The 18,202-nt window shown below is 42.8% G+C and overlaps 1 protein-coding gene across 1 annotated transcript in view; it reads right to left on the bottom strand.

Annotated features, from left to right (window-relative positions):
* Window positions 1-225: 225 nt before the first annotated feature.
* HCN4 (hyperpolarization activated cyclic nucleotide gated potassium channel 4) overlaps window positions 226-18,202 on the bottom strand; it is a 433,381-nt gene continuing 415,404 nt past the window's right edge. The window contains exons 7-8 of the mRNA XM_077264133.1: window positions 14,793-14,957; window positions 226-3,571 (exon numbers count right to left, since the gene is read on the bottom strand). Of these exons, the coding sequence (XP_077120248.1) occupies window positions 2,475-3,571; window positions 14,793-14,957 (1,262 nt within the window). The 3' untranslated portion in view covers window positions 226-2,474. The remainder of the gene's footprint in view (window positions 3,572-14,792; window positions 14,958-18,202) is intronic.

The raw sequence follows: 18,202 nt of genomic DNA, 5'->3' as shown, positions 1-18,202 counted from the left end.
TACTGTCTATGTATTAGACAAGATTGATACTTCTGCCCCAGTATTTGTGTAATACTTGTTCTTTCTAAATTTGAAATGTGTACATTTTTACTTTTCTCAAGAAGTCGTGAAACTAGTACTACCAATGTCTTCTGATGCTTTTAAAGTTATTGTATGAATAAAATCAACCATTTTCCACACATTTTATTAATGAAAATTTATTGAAATCCTGAAATTGTGTGTGTGTATATATATATATATATATTAAATATTTTTTTTCTTTAAATACTTTCATTTATTTTCTTTTACTTATAAAAAAAAAACCCAAAGCAGAAACTTCTTTAAAATAAATAGGATGTTGGCAAATACACAAGTGATGTTTACAGAGAATTCTTTTTCTTTGAGAGAGAGCTACCTGCTGCTATAGTAATATTCTAACATAAACTGTTTATTACTCTTTTTTCCTTTATATCCAATACTGTTTTTTATCCCTTTTACTGCCAGAAGAGTGCACAAACTATTAGTCTTCAAGGATTTTACATAATCTAATTACACACAGAAATAAGGAGTTAGAGATGCCTTTTCATGTTAATGAAAGAATATTAATATTTTGTTATGAAAACACTTAGGAATATCTCATATTCCTGTCTAAATGGTTTCTTCTATCTACCTGATTTAGCAAAGACAATGTTGCAAAATTTAGTCCAATGGCTAATCAATATCAATAGAGAAGATGCTGGCTTCATTATACTGCAGGATTTTCTTATCTGGAATGTTGAGCAGAGAGGAACCTGGCAGAGAAATACTAGAGGTAAAAGATCAACAGAGATTTGGAAAGTAATAGGAGGAAAATCAAGTTTCATCACAACAGAAGATTGGTACAATACAGTGTAGGGATTAAAAGGTTATTCTCAGATAAGCAGGAAAACGGCAAGGAAGGATAATGGAAATGTATCCTGATTCATGGCAAAAGTAAGGGATTTACATAAGACTGGAGATTAGGGAAAGGAGGGAAAAGAGACTGAAGAAGAACAAAACAGTATTTCATCCAGCTCGAAATTCACTAAATGTTCCACAGTAGTTAGAGAAGATCATGGAATCCAAAAAGGCTCCTTTGATTTAATCAGAATAAATTAAAATTACAATAATCTCCTTGCTGCAGCTACAGGCTTACATAGCGCGACTTACTTCTGGCAGAGAAATGGTGAATAAAGCTGAAATCTCCCCAATTACATTTCAATGTAACAGAAAGTAATGGCTCGGACAAGTCTCTTCCAGTCAGATTGCTCCCTGCATTAGGAGACCACTTGATGACGTATAGAATGTGCACACAGGAATATAGCAAGATGCTAGCCGGATATCACACCTCTGATCTGTAACTCAGCAGCAATAAGGCACTCTCCAATACGAGTGTCTGCACTGCACAACCCATGCCGAGGCAGTGCCTTATTGCAACAAGGAAAGCGCATATTTTGAAATTGGCATGAGGCTACAGTTATGGCATGCCCCATATCTCAGATGCGTTTTCTTATCGGACAGTATGGGGCTCCCCAAGGTTCATTCCTGTTTTATTGACTCCATTGGGGAAGTGAAGGCACAAGGACAAAATGTTACATAATATTGCTTATGCAGGCAAGTATTAGTGTGCTTGCCTTGATGTCCCTCTAGCTAGCCACACAAACACACACACACACACACACACACACACACACACACACACACTAGGTGCAATGAAAGGTGTATCCAAATGAATCATGTGCTTCAAACCCATGTGACAATACTAGAGAATCATACCTCTCATAGATATCTCTAAGAAATGAACTGTCGGTACCACTGGCAATGACTGAAGATTACATAGAGTAAGGGACTCTAGCCATATCAGCAGCACAAAACATTTCATCAATGCAGAACACTTGATGAGAATGGTGTCCAGATAAAGCAGGTGCCTTATTGCGAGGGGCAGGTAATTACCACCAATAAACGAGGACACTTGACTTTAACATCTGAAGGACTGTTTATGCCAACTAATACCTTTCAGTCACTTTAATCCTTTTTCATTGCTAAAAGATCTGCAAAACTGTTTTGATTTACATTTTTTTAAACCAAAGTAAAAGATCTAAAACTAGAGGAATTGGTAGATTGGTGACAGCTAGGATAGCATTCAGCAGAATATCATACATACATTTAGCAATTCTTTAGTCATCATAAAAAGGCAATTTCCATTTGCAACCTCATGGTAAATCACTGTTAGCTAATCAGTCCTATAACAGGTTGAGAACACCATATCTTTTGATCATATAGATGTTGTAATAATCTTTTGCATTGTTTGCACTATTGTTGTTATGTGCTGTACAAATGCCAAGTCATTTATACTTGGTGGCATAATTCATATTTAGCCTGCCAACTACCCTTTCACTATAGTATGCAACCTCAAAAATATTCTATGTGTCTTCTCTTGTTGGGCATTAAATGCAGATCTCTAGCAATAGAAAAGGTCATAGGTTACAAGGGAGTTTTGAGTGGAAAGGTAGGTCCTCTACACCAGCAGCACTTGCTCCAAATAAAAATTCTGCAGATCCTTCTTGAGGCAACATGGTGTGGCCTTTTAGATTTTGACTTCCTCCTCTAGGAAATAAAGTAAAGTCTGGAGTGAACTGCTGGGGAAAATGTGGTGACCCAGGTGCTGGCTGAGGCAAAGAAGGTTGAGAAACAGAAATTGGACGACCATCTTGCCTAAGTCTGTTAAGGGGTAGAGCATTGCAGTTGTTTGGATGGGACACAATGGGAACTGTTTGAGGAAGGAGAAGAGACCTGGAAGAACCACAAACCTGAGTGGTTCGGTGTGCACCTGGACTTAATGCTAAAGGTGAACTCCCAGGAGAGTCTGATCTCTGAAGTGGAGGTGGTAACACCCATAATGGCTCTGAAGCTCCAGTTAAAGGCTGACCCGGTAATTGGGGTTTCAAGCCTAGAGATTGTCTAAAAGTGGGACTTGGGAGATGCTGGTCAGAATTTGATAGTCTTGGTTGACAAGGAGAATCTTCTTGTCCTAGAGACCACTGTGATGTGTCAAAAGCAGCAGGAGTTGAGCTGGTAGGAAGCAGCTTTTGTGTTGGACCCTTGTCAAAATATGGTACATTATATGGTGGTCTGGGACTCACACAGGCTGCTGCAGAAAAACCCGCCAGTTGATGTACATGATAAGAAGACTGCTGTGACAATGGTGCCTCAGCTCCTGATATGTGTAAAGAAATAGGTTGTCTCTGCAACTGTTGGAATTGCCGAGCTGTTACTCCTAATGCAGAATTTGGCGGTCGGAAGATGTTGGCTGGTAGCCGCTGGTGAGTTAAAGGTATAGCAACTGATGTAGTAGCAGCTGCTGCTTGTACCGGTGCCTGAACCAGAGGTGTCCATATTACAGGAGTTGGAGGAGTTGAAGCAGAGTCTGGCTCTGAAAATGTACAGCAGGGTCCCTGGGCCATCTCACGGTCATGTTGCACAATCTGCTGAATAATCTCATTTTCATGGTAGTTCAGCACCCCTGACCGGAGGTCATGCTGCACCTTATGTAGGAGAAGAGAATTCTTTTTACCTGAAATAAAGACAAAATCCTATCAATTACAGTCAAGAAAATCAACACCATTGACAGTCACCAACAGCACATGAGTTCTATGTTTGAGTACTGTACAAGAGCATAAAAAATGTGCTTGAACAATCTCACTTTTAACTCTGTACTCTGTACCCCTGTTCACAATCTCACATCTCTCAACTCAGTTAATGATTCTACAATATATTTCAATAAAAGAATGACCACTATTTGAATTGGCATTAACCTACAGCCCTACAACTCTTTTTCTACAATGACTTGACTCTCTTCTCCGCTTACTTCCACAATTTAAAAATAAACTGTCAGCTTTGTTATGCTGCCTGAACCACTGGCAGCATAAATCAGAGACCAGCTGCATTATTCCAGCCATATATATTTAACTCTGACACGCTCTTGGGTTTCACACAAAAAGCATACTTTAAAACGGGGTCTCATGATGATGAGACAAGCATGACTGTTTCAAGAGGCAGTTCCATGGTGACACTTCCCTTTACTGACATCCCCTCACTATGTGGGTGTACAGGGAGATACCTTTCTCTCAAGGAAAACAAAGAGCAGAGAAGGGACCTGCCTCTTGGACTAGTCATACTAGTCTCATCATCCCTGGCTGGCATTTAAAGTATGTTTTCTTTAAAATGCTCTAGTGTTTCAGAGTGAAACATACATGGGTGGAATAACAAAGCAGGTCTCAGATTCATGCTTGTGGAAGTGATCTAGAGAAAAATATACGTACTTTTCTTGAATAATTTAGCAGATCTCTGATTCATGCTCCCATGGTTCTTGTTGCATGAATCCCATTAAAATTATGATGGGCTTTCCTTATTACTCTTCAAATCACAGCTCATCATCTTCACTCTCAACCCTATCACATCCCACCTTAACCCCTTAGTGACAGAGCCAATTTGGTACTTAATGACCGAGCCAATTTTTACAATTCTGACCACTGTCACTTTATGAGGTTATAACTCTGGAAACGCTTTAACCGCTCCTGCTGATTCTGAGACTGTTTTTTCGTGACATATTGTACTTCATGTTAGTGGTAACATTTCTTCGATATTACTTGCGATTATTTATGAAAAATACGGAAATATGGCAAAACTTTGTATTTTTATGTCCCTAAATCAGAGCGATATGTCACAAAAATAGTTAATAAATAACATTTCCCACATGTCTACTTTACATCAGCACAATTTTGGAAACAACATTTTTTTTGTTAGGGAGTTATTGTTAGGGAGTTATAAGGGTTAAAAGTTGACCAGCAATTTCTCATTTTTACAACACCATTTTGTTTTAGGGACCACATCACATTTGAAGTCATTTTGAGGGGTCTATATGATAGAAAATAACCAAGTGTGACACCATTCTAAAAACTACACCCTTCAAGGTGCTCAAAACCACATTCAAGAAGTTTATTAACCCTTTACGTGCTTCACAGGAACTGAAACAATGTGGAAGGAAAAAATGAACATTTAACTTTTGTTTTAAAACATTTTACTTCAGAACCATTTTTTTATTTTCACAAGTGTAAAAACAGAAATGTAACCATATATTTTGTTGTGCAATTTCTCCTGAATACGCCGATACCCCATATGTGGGGGTAAACCACTGTTTGGGCGCACCGCAGAGCTTGGAAGAGAAGGAGTGCCATTTTACTTTTTCAATGTAGAATTGGCTGGAATTGAGATCGGACGCCATGTCACGTTTGGAGAGCCCCTGATGTGCCTAAACAGTGGAAACCCCCATCAAGTGACACCATTTTGGAAACTAGACCCTTTAAGGAACTTAACTAGATGTGTGGTGAGCACTTTAAACCCCCAGGTGCTTCACAGAAGTTTATAACGTAGAGCCGTGAAAATAAAAAATCGCATTTTTTCTACAAAAATGATGTTTTCGCCCACAAATTCTTATTTTCACAAGGGTAACAGGAGAAATTAGACCACAAAAGTTGTTGTGCAATTTCTCCTGAGTACGTCGATACCCCATATGTGGGGGTAAACCACTCTTTGAGCGCACCGCAGAGCTTGGAAGAGAAGGAGTGCCATTTTACTTTTTCAATGTAGAATTGGCTGGAATTGAGATCGGACACCATGTTGCGTTTGGAGAGCCCCTGATGTGCCTAAACAGTGGAAACCCCCCAAAAGTGACACCATTTTGGAAGCTAGACCCCTTAAGGAACTTAACTAGATGTGTGGTGAGCACTTTAAACCCCCAGGTGCTTCACAGAAGTTTATAACGTAGAGCCGTGAAAATAAAAAATTGCATTCTTTCTGCAAAAATGATCTTTTTGCCCCCAAATTTTTATTTTCACAAGGGTAACAAGAGAAATTAGACCACAGAAGTTGTTGTGCAATTTCTCCTGAGTACGTCGATACCCCATATGTGGGGGTAAACCACTGTTTGGGCACACTGCAGAGCTTGGAAGAGAAGGAGTGCTGTTATGATCCGGTGACCTTGGAGCCACATGAGACTTTCTCAGGAGTAGGTGGAACCTGTACTGACCGCAAACCCTAAACTGTCACCGCAACTAGAAGTAGCCGTGGGGTGTACCTAACACATCCTAGACACCTCGACACAGCCGGAGGACTAAATACCCCTATAGATGGAAATGGGAATTCTATCTTGCCTCAGAGCAGAACCCCAAAGGATAGGCAGCCCCCCACAAATATTGACTGTGAGTATTAGAGGAAAGACACACGCAGGCAGAAATCAGGATTTAGCAAAAGAGGCCACACTAGCTAAATAGGAAAGGATAGGACAGAATACTAAGCGGTCAGTATGAAAACCCTAAAAATATCCACAGCAGATAATACAAAAATTCCACCATCTAACTAAAGACATGGAATGTATATCTGCATCTCCTGAGAATCCAACTTGACTGAAATATCCAAACACAGTCTAAGCTGGACAAGAAAAAACATTGAATAGTACTGAATTGTAAAGCACACAGCATGTGTGCTGTAGAAACAAAACCAGACACTTATCTTTGCAGATTTGGCAGCAGGGCAGGAGGAACCAGACAGAGATGCAAAACCTCCAAGAACAATGGACAACTGGCAAGGGCTAATGAATCCTGCACACCTAAATATCCCAGTCAGAGCTGCAATCAGCAGGGACACCTGCCCAGGATTGCAACCCAGGGACAACTGCATTACTACCAACAACCACCGGAGGGAACCCAAGAGCAGAATTCACAACAGTACCCCCCCTTGAAGAGGGGTCACCGAACCCTCACCAGAGCCCCCAGGCCGATCAGGACGAGCCAGATGAAAGGCACGGACCAAATCAGCAGCATGGACATCAGAGGCAAAAACCCAAGAATTATCCTCCTGGCCATAACCCTTCCATTTAACAAGGTACTGAAGCCTCCGCCTCGAAAAGCGAGAATCCAAAATCTTCTCAACCACATACTCCAACTCCCCATCAACCAACACAGGGGCCGGAGGATCAACAGAGGGAACAACGGGCACCACATATTTCCGCAATAAAGATCTATGGAAGACATTATGGATAGCAAAAGAAGCCGGAAGGGCCAATCGAAGACACCGGATTAATAATCTCAGAAATCCTATAAGGACCAATAAAGCGAGGCTTAAACTTAGGGGAAGAAACCTTCATAGGAACATGACGGGAAGACAACCAGACCAGATCCCCAACCCGAAGCCGGGAACCAACACACCGACGACGGTTAGCAAATCGTTGAGCCTCCTCCTGAGACAATACCAAATTGTCCACCACATGAGCCCAAATCTGCTGCAACCTGTCAACCACAGAATCCACACCAGGACAGTCAGAAGGCTCAACCTGCCCTGAAGAAAAACGAGGATGAAAACCAAAATTACAAAAGAAGGGCGAAACCAAGGTAGCTGAACTAGCCCGATTATTAAGGGCAAACTCGGCCAATGGCAAGAAAGCCACCCAATCATCCTGATCAGCAGACACAAAGCATCTCAGATAAGTTTCTAAAGTCTGATTAGTTCGCTCGGTCTGGCCATTTGTCTGAGGATGAAATGCGGAAGAAAAAGACAAATCAATGACCAGGTTAGCACAAAAGGCCCGCCAAAACCGAGAAACAAACTGGGAACCTCTGTCGGACACAATATTCTCCGGAATACCATGCAAACGAACCACATGCTGAAAAAACTACGGAACCAAATCAGAAGAGGAAGGCAATTTAGGCAAAGGCACCAAATGGACCATCTTAGAGAACCGGTCACAAACAACCCAGATGACAGACATCTTCTGGGAAACCGGAAGATCAGAAATAAAATCCATAGAAATATGCGTCCAAGGCCTCTCAGGGACCGGCAAAGGCAAAAGCAACCCACTAGCACGGGAACAACAAGGCTTGGCCCGCGCACAAGTCCCACAGGACTGCACAAAAGAACGCACATCACGCGACAAAGAAGGCCACCAAAAGGACCTACCAACCAAATCTCTGGTACCAAAAATCCCAGGATGGCCAGCCAACACAGAACAATGAACCTCAGAAATCACTCTACTAGTCCATCTATCAGGAACAAACAGTTTCCCCACTGGACAGCGGTCAGGTTTGTCAGCCTGAAATTCCTGAAGAACCCGTCGTAAATCAGGGGAAATGGCAGAAAGGACCACCCCTTCCTTCAGAATGCCGACCGGTTGAAGGACCTCAGGAGAATCAGGCAAAAAACTCCTAGAGAGGGCATCAGCCTTAATATTCTTAGAACCCGGAAGATACGAGACCACAAAATTAAAACGGGAAAAAAACAAGGACCATCGAGCCTGTCTAGGATTCAGCCGCCTGGCAGACTCGAGGTAAATCAGATTTTTATGATCGGTCAAGACCACAATACGGTGCTTAGCTCCCTCGAGCCAATGTCGCCACTCCTCAAACACCCACGTCATAGCCAACAACTCCCGATTGCCGACAAAATAATTGCGTTCAGCGGGCGAAAACTTACGGGAAAAGAAGGCACATGGTTTCATCAAGGAACCAACAGGATCCCTCTGAGACAAAACGGCCCCTGCCCCAATCTCAGAAGCGTCAACCTCAACCTGAAACGGAAGAGAAACATCTGGTTGACGCAACACCGGGGCAGAAGTAAATCGGCGTTTAAGCTCCTGAAAGGCAGAGACAGCCGCAGAGGACCAATTCGTCACATCAGCGCCTTTCTTCGTCAAATCGGTCAAGGGTTTAACCACACTGGAGAAGTTAGCAATGAAACGGCGATAAAAATTAGCAAAGCCCAAAAATTTCTGAAGGCTCTTCACAGATGTGGGTTGAATCCAATCATGAATGGCCTGAACCTTAACCGGATCCATCTCTATAGATGAGGGAGAAAAAATAAAGCCCAAAAAAAGAAACCTTCTGCACTCCAAAGAGACACTTAGACCCCTTCACAAACAAAGCATTATCACGAAGGATCTGAAATACCATCCTGACCTGTTTCACATGAGACTCCCAATCATCGGAAAAAATTAAAATGTCATCCAAATATACAATCATGAATTTATCAAGATAAGTCCGGAAGATATCGTGCATGAAGGACTGAAAAACAGATGGAGCATTAGAGAGCCCGAATGGCATCACAAGGTATTCAAAATGGCCTTCGGGCGTATTAAACGCAGTTTTCCATTCATCACCATGCTTAATACGAACAAGATTATATGCCCCCCGTAGGTCAATCTTAGTAAACCAACTAGCCCCTTAATCCTAGCAAACAAATCGGAAAGCAGAGGTAAAGGGTATTGAAACTTGACCGTGATCTTATTCAAGAGGCGATAATCAATACAGGGTCTCAAGGAGCCATCCTTCTTAGCAACAAAAAAAAAAACCTGCTCCCAACGGTGAAGAAGATGGCCGAATATGTCCTTTCTCCAAAGACTCCTTAACATAACTCCGCATGGCGGTATGTTCAGGCACAGACAGGTTAAAAAGTCGGCCCTTAGGAAACTTACAGCCTGGAATCAAGTCAATCGCACAATCACAGTCCCTATGCGGTGGAAGGGAACTGGACTTGGGCTCATCGAAAACATCCTGAAAATCAGACAAAAACTCTGGAATTTCAGAAGTGGAAGAAGAGGAGATTGACATCAAAGGAACATCATTATGAACCCCCTGACATCCCCAACTAGTCACAGACATAGACTTCCAATCCAACACAGGATTATGTGCCTGCAACCACGGAAAACCCAGCACGATAGCATCATGTAAATTATGCAACACCAGAAATCGACAATCTTCCTGATGGGCTGGTGCCATGCACATGGTCACCTGTGTCCAGAACTGGGGCTTATTTTTAGCCAAAGGTGTAGCATCAATGCCCCTTAAAGGAATAGGGTTCTGCAAAGACTGCAAGGGAAAACCACAACGCCTGGCAAACTCAAAGTCCATTAAGTTCAAGGCGGCGCCTGAATCCACAAACGCCATGACAGAAAATGATGATAATGAGCAGATCAAGGACACAGATAATAAAAATTTAGGTTGTACAGTACTGATGGTAATTGAACTAGCGATCCTCTTTGTACGCCTAGGACAGACTGAAATGACACGAGAAGCATCGCCGCAATAAAAACACAACCTATTCTGACGTCTGAATCCCTGTTGTTCCGTTCTAGACAGAATCCTATCACACTGCATTGACTCAGGCATCTGCACTGAGGACAACGCCACAGCGCGCACAGTTCTGCGCTCCCACAAATGCTGATCAATCTGAATGGCCAGAGACATAGAATCACTCAGACCGAAAGGCGTGGGAAACCCCACCATAACATCTTTAACGGATTCAGAAAGACCCTTTCTGAAAATTGCCGCCAAAGCATCATCATTCCATTTAGTCAACACAGACCATTTTCTAAATTTCTGACAATACAATTCTGCCGCTTCTTGACCCTGAGACAGGACCAACAAGGTCTTCTCCGCTTGATCCACAGAATTTGGTTCATCATATAATAATCCTAAAGCCTTAAAAAAGGCGTCTACATTAAGCAAGGCCGGATTCCCAGGTTCCAGGGAAAATGCCCAATCCTGAGGATCAGCACGCAGCAGGGAGATGACAATTTTAACCTGCTGAATGGAATCACCAGAGGATCGAGGTCTCAGAGCAAAAAACAGTTTACAGTTGTTTTTAAAACTCAAAAATTTGGACCTGTCCCCAAAAAACAAATCAGGAGTAGGAATCTTAGGCTCTAAAACTGGAGTCTGAACAATATAATCAGAAATACCCTGTACCCTAGCAGCAAGCTGGTCTACACGAGAAGCTAATTCTTGAACATCCATGCTAGCACAAGACTCCTCAGCCACCCAGAGAAAAAGAGGGAAGAAAAGACAAAGCAGGCTACAGAAAAAAAAAATGGCTCTTTCTTCCCTTCTTCTGAGATGCATTTAACTCATTGTTGCCAGTTGTACTGTTATGATCCGGTGACCTTGGAGCCGCATGAGACTTTCTCAGGAGTAGGTGGAACCTGTACTGACCGCAAACCCTAAACTGTCACCGCAACTAGAAGTAGCCGTGGGGTGTACCTAACACATCCTAGACACCTCGACACAGCCTGAGGACTAAATACCCCTATAGATGGAAATGGGAATTCTATCTTGCCTCAGAGCAGAACCCCAAAGGATAGGCAGCCCCCCACAAATATTGACTGTGAGTATTAGAGGAACCAGACAGAGATGCAAAACCTCCAAGAACAATGGACAACTGGCAAGGGCTAATGAATCCTGCACACCTAAATATCCCAGTCAGAGCTGCAATCAGCAGGGACACCTGCCCAGGATTGCAACCCAGGGACAACTGCATTACTACCAACAACCACCGGAGGGAATCCAAGAGCAGAATTCACAACAGAGTGCTGTTTTACTTTTCAATGTAGAATTGGCTGGAATTGAGATCGGACACCATGTCGCGTTTGGAGAGCCCCTGATGTGCCTAAACAGTGGAAACCCCCCACAAGTGACACCATTTTGGAAACTATACCCCTTAAGGAACTTATCTAGATGTGTGGTGACTGGTGAGCACTTTAAACCCCCAAGTGCTTCACAGAAATTTATAACGTAGAGCCGTGAAAATAAAAAATCCTTTTTTTTCCTCAAAAATGATTTTTTTTAGCCTACAATTTTTTATTTTCTCAAGGGTAACAGGAGACATTGGACCCCAAAATCTGTTTACCAGTTTGTCCTGAGTACGCTGATACCTCATACGTGGGGGGGCACTGTTTGGCCACCCATCGGGGCTCGGAAGGGAAGGAGCGCCGCTTGGAATGCAGACTTTGATGGGATGTTCTGCGGGCATCATGTTGCATTTGCAGATCTTTTCACCCCCAAATTTTTACTTTCACAAGGGTAACAGGAGAAATTGGATCCCAAAATTTATTGTCCAACTTATGCTGAGTAGGCTGATACCCCATATGTGGGGGTAAACCACTGTTTGGATGCATGGCAGAGCTCGGAAGGGAAGGAGCGCCGTTTTGGAATGCAGACTTTGATAGAATGGTCTGCGGGCGTTGTGTTGCATTTGCAGAGCCCCTGATGTACCTAAACAGTAGAAACCCCTCACAAGTGACCCCATTTTGGAAACTAGACCCCCTAAGGAACTTATCTAGATATGTGGTGAGAACATTGAATGCCCAAGTGCTTCACAGAAGTTTATAATGCAGAGTCGTGAAAATAAAAAATATTTTTTTTTCCACAAAAAAGATTTTTTTAGCCCCCAAGTTTTTATTTTCACAAGGGTAACAGGAGAAATTGGACCCCAAAAGTTGTTGTCCAATTTATCCCAAGTATGCTGATGCCCCATATGTGGGAGTAAACCACTGTTTGGGCGCACGGCAGAGCTCAGAAGGGAGGGAGCACCATTTGACTTTTTGTGCTCAAAATTGGCTGTGGCGTTTAGAGACCCCCTGATGTACCTAAACAGTGGAAACCCCCAATTCTAACTCCAACCCTAACCCCAACACACCCCAACCCTAATCCCACCCCGATCCATAATCCTAATCACAACCCTAAAGATAATCACAACCCTAACCCCAAAACAACCATAACCCTAATCAGAAACCTAAATCCAACACACCCCTAATCCTAATCTCAACCCTAACCTCAAACCTAACCTTAATCCCAATACACCCCTAACCCTAATCCCAAACCTAACCCTAATCCCAAACGTAACCCTAATGCCAACCCTAATCCAAACCCTAACCCTAATCCCAACTCTAACCCTAACTTTAGCTGCAACCATAGTCCTAACTTTAGCCCCAACCCTAGCCCTAACTTTAGCCCCAACCCTAACCCTAACTTTAGCCCCAACCCTAACCCTAACCCTAAATTTAGCCCCAACCCTAACCCTAGCTCTAACTTTAGCCCCAACCCTAACCCTAGCCCTAACTTTAGCCCCAACCCTAACCCTAGCTCTAACCCTAAATTTAGCCCCTACCTTAACCCTAAATTTAGCCCCAACCCTAACCCTAAATTTAGCCCCAATCCTTACCCTAACTCTAACTTTAGCCCTAACCTTAAATTTAGCCCCAACTCCTCTAGCTGCCAGCCGGCAGATCATGGCGGGTGCACTGCGCATGCGCCCACCATTTTCTTACCGGAGGAGGAAGCCGGCGGCCAGGAGGGGACACAGGAGGACCCAGGGACACCGGTAAGTGTAACAGGGTCCCCGAATCCCCCTATTTCTCTGTCCTCTGATTTGCGATCACATCAGAGGACAGAGAATTACAGATCGCTTTTTTTTTTTTATGGTCGCCGGTAAACAGTTAATTACCAGCGATCGCAAAACAGGGGTCAGTATAAACCAACCCCGATCATGTTCTTTGGGGTCTCGGCCCTGGCAGCCGAGACCCCAAAGATCTTCTGGGTGCCGGCCGGCGGGGGCACTGCGCATGCGCACGCCATTTTTTGGCCGGAACAAGATGGCGGCACCCATCGGGAGCCATGAGGAGCACCGGAGGAGACAGGTGAGTATCGGGGGGCTATCGGGGACCCCATTTCCCTGTCCTCTGATGTGCGATCACATGGGAGGACAGAGAAATTAAATGGGAAATCGCAGTGGTTTTTTTTTGCGACAGCCGGTAGACGGTTAATTACCGGCGATCGCAACCCGGGGGTCGGTAAAAAAACCCCTAATCATGTTCTCTGGGGTCTCGGCTACCCCCGGTAACCAAGACCCCGGAGAAAATCTGACTCTGGGGGCGCTATTCACTTTATCCACAGCTCCATTAATTAACGGCGCTGTGGTTTAAGTACCCTTAACTGCCGCCGTTAAAAGGTGTTTCGGCGGTCGTTAAGGGGTTAATTCCCAATCTTACAACTCTGCTAAGCACAGTGCTGACAATCTTACCCTCTACTAGCGCATAGTAAAAAAAACCTCTGTAAAAAAACATCAAACCGGCACAAAACGTTGCTCATGTGAAAAACAAATCATCCATGGTAAAAATTACAACTAAAAACACCTAATTAATTCTTCACCTTCTTTACTTAAGTATGCAACCCAACCTTAAGAATTCCTTTGCCAACTTTCTCTTTGAACTCCTTAACCCATTACTTGCCAAATTAGCAATTTTCATTTTTTTTTAATGCCAGATTTTTAATGATTTGGGTCCTAATGAATCAGAAACATAATTTGCAAAATTTTTTCAAGTACGGATTTTTCAGAAAAGGGCGTCCCAATATTCAATTAAGAATGACAATGACATGATTTCCTATTTTGAAAACATTCATTTCACAAACACAACACAAAAAATTGGACCTAATTATAAAAATTATAAAATCTTAGTTGCTAGAAGCTAAAGGTTAGGCGTCCCACAAAAAGGACGTTGGTAGACAATGGGTTAACTTTCATATTACTCCCCCATCCAGAATTCAAGTGGCCAACAGAAATCTGCTTTCTAAAATACAACAAAGACAAAATTTATCTTCCAAACATTCAATCTTTCTTAATATTTAAATTACTAAACATGGCAGTGAACTGATGAAAATGTTGAGCAAGGAGTGATTGATAGCAATGGTAGAGGAGTTGAATGGTTTGGTTAAAATTAGGAAATTTTGTCCATGTTGAGGGTTAGAAACTTTGAGAGGGAAAAAGAGATAGCAGATTTCATATATCCATTTCATTAAATATGCTCAGCTATATTAATCATATGCTTAATTAATCTTACATGTTACTCATTGAGAAAAGTACTTTTGTAATTTATAATTCTTGGTTAATGCCAAATCAAAATATCAACTCACCAATTCGGTCCAAGCGGTCTAATGCTACACTTTCAAATGCCCGTCTCATCATTGGATACTCCTCCAGAACCTCATTAAAGTGGTCTACACTCAATGAGTACAGGCGACAATATGTGTCAGCTTTTACACTTGCAGTTCTCCTTCCTCGTGTCAGCAGGCAGATTTCTGAAAAATGAATTTTAAGACATATTAGTCTTATTAAAAACAACTGTCACTAAACTGACAGTAAATTTTTTTTCCTAAGTTTATACAAGCGATTTTTAGCGAAAGTGGTTCAATTCTTGTTTGCGAGTCTACCCCAGCAGGCTCTATTTTTGCACTAGTAGATAGTGAAGCAATACTCACTGATATTTCCCTCTATGCATTTCAAATTTAATATCAGAAAATATATTGATAAAACTGCAAAAGGAAAGTAAAGTATCAATTGGCCATATGTACCTTCAGCATGAATAACATTTCTGCTGCTGTGATTGAGAAATGTCTGTGCATTTAAAGAAGCACTCCTCCTCCCATCAAAGTTTTTATCCTTTTAATATATTACAGTCATCATATTTTATGGCACTGTGTACTTGCAATTGCTCATTTTGCCTTTCTACACAGATAATTCTTATCTTTTCTCTGTTCTACAGCTGTGCTCAAAAGTTTACATACCCTGGCAGAATTGTTGCTTTCTTGGCCTTTTGTCAGAGAATATGAATGATAACACCAAAACTTTTCTCCACTGATGGTTAGTGGTTGGGTGAAGCCATTTATTGTCAAACTACTGTGTTTTCTACTGTGTTTGTACATAGAAACAAGATGTCTCTATTCCCTGCATGAGTCATGCCCGTTTTCAACTCCTTTCTTTTGGTGATATACTGTATATCTTTGCTATTAATTTTTTCCCCATAAATCTTACAAAAAGGTTAAAAAAATGTGGTAAATGCAGTGTTCTTCCATTTCACGTGAAATCATTTTTAAATACGGTAAGTTATTTTGCAGATGATGAAGGAAGATTCCACACGGGAGGTGCAGCGACCAGCAATCAAGAGATCCTGTGGTCCAGAAGTCTGCCGCCCAGTCTGTCAGCCCAGGAAGCAGAACTGATAGCGCTGATGAAGGCCTACCAGATGGCAGAAGACAAGACTGAGAAAATGTTTACCGATTCAAGGTACTTGCATGGCATAGCACACGACTTCGGACCCATCTGGGCTGCAAGGGACTTCCTCACAGCAAGCGGAACAACCGTGAAGCATCAATGGAGCCATTAAGGACCTGCTGAACACACTTCAACTTCCAAAAGTGGTGACAATGCTAAAAGTCAAAGCGCATGGAAAACTGAACACAGTAGGGGCACGAGGCAACAACATGGCGGATATGGCAGCCAAAGAAACAGTCAAGGAAAGACAATATGGACAAGTGGAAGAGGTCGTAGAGCCGGACGGCTACTACAGGACGGCTGAAGACAGGAAACCTGACAAGATGACATCCTGGGATCTGCTCAAAAAAGTTGCAAGAGCAAGCCCCAAAGGACAAGAAGGAATGCTGGATGCAGAAGTGAGCAACACATGAAGAAGAAAGGGTATACTAAATGGACTACAAACCCTGTTTACCCCGAAGCATGTACCCTATGGTGGTCCAGTGGGCACATGGGCCCACACACAGATTAAAGACACAGATGAATGATCCGATTGGTGCTTACTGGTTCACTCCAGAAATCTCCACCCTAACAGCCAAGTTCATAAACAGCTGTCTGACCTGTGGCAAATGCAACCCTGGGAGAATGAAGAAAGTTCCCACACATCGTCTTGCCAGACCACTGTACCCCCTTCCAGAGGATCCAGATAGACCACATCCAGATGCCGCCAAGTGGAGGATTCGAATATGCCCTTGTGGTCGCGGACGTGTTCTCAGGATGGCCAGAAGCTTTCCCAGTGAGGAACCAGTCAGCAAAGACTACTGCAAAGAAGCTACTCTCAGAGGCGAGATATGCAGCTATGGGGTCCCAGAAGTGATAGAGAGTGACCAGGGACCTGCATTCACAGCAAACCTCACATGAGAGATCTAGTCAGCAGTAGGGTCAGACTTAGGCCTACACACTCCCAATCACACTACTCAGTGTTAGGCACACTCCCAGAGGCCCAGAAAAGCTGTCACCATATGAAATTTTGTTTGTGTCTAGTCCCAGGTTAGGGGTATCCTTTCCCTTAGCAGCTGATTATGCAATATGATACTTTGTCTGCTTATGTAATTGAAATCACCAAGAAACTTGCTAACATCCATTCTCGAGTTTTTTTCTTCATTGCCAGATCCAGATTCAGTGTCCGGTATGCACTCCTAGAAGCCAGGAGACTGGGTGTTGGTGAAAAAGCTTGTAAGGAGAACACCACTTGATCCCAGATTTGATGATCCTGCTCAAGTGCTGCTGATGACACCAAACTCTGTGAAACTGGATGGAAGACCCACTTGGATCCACTCATCGCATGGCAAGAAAGCTCCCCTACCAGAAGATGACACCCAAGCCAGAATGATGTCGTGGATGCCCTGCCTGACCGAACAGATTACCTACCTGATAAAGACTACACATCGCTCACTACACATGCTATTGACTAAGAGACTGATTGCAACGAACCCCCGTTAGGGACAGATCTCCTGACCGCCCATTTGCGAAAAGTCTGTATGGAGTGGGGCACAGGCGTTAGGCTTGTGTCAGTTCGCCAACAGCACAAAAGAGTTGCAGCGCTTTGGGACAGGAGGCTAGGATTAGGGCAAGTGATATCTAAGGGGGGCTTGTGATAGAAATATATATATCATGTAGATCTCACTTGCATGTATACTCCTCTATAATCAAATATATACTTATATGCTCACAGCTAATATATATATTATAATCAATGGTTTAAAATGGCTGACACGAACTGAACTGATATAAGCCTGATATAACCCATACAGATCATATGGGGTTTTCCACCCCTAAAAGCAGAACAGAGTCAGATGTTTGGTGACTGCTGGTCAGGTGTCTCCACTTTGTCCTAGACAGAGAACTCGAGTTTAGTTGCTTGATCAGCAGTCATATGAGCATTAATCACAATATTCCATATATGTCTAGATAACCAATGACAGAGGAGCTAGACAATATGATAATTAACTAACCACCCCTGACAACCCCTAACCACTCCTTTCTATGTGAAAATATAAAACTATGTATGTACAATAAAGTATCAGTATTGATGGAATGTTGTTCTGTCACAGTTGTGTACAGTCCATTCTTGATGAGCGCTCAAAATAGTCTAATTGGGAGCGGCCACAGCACACACAGGGATATATTTATCCAACCCTAATATTTCCATAACAAATGGCGCCCAACAGCTCGGATGAAACGCACGGGATCCTTCTGACCGGACATACGGAAGTTGTAGCGTGGCCTGGCA

This window comes from Ranitomeya variabilis, chromosome 5 (assembly GCF_051348905.1).
Source record: "Ranitomeya variabilis isolate aRanVar5 chromosome 5, aRanVar5.hap1, whole genome shotgun sequence".
Lineage (NCBI taxonomy): Eukaryota > Metazoa > Chordata > Amphibia > Anura > Dendrobatidae > Ranitomeya > Ranitomeya variabilis.
This window is presented reverse-complemented; position numbering and strand designations above follow the sequence as displayed.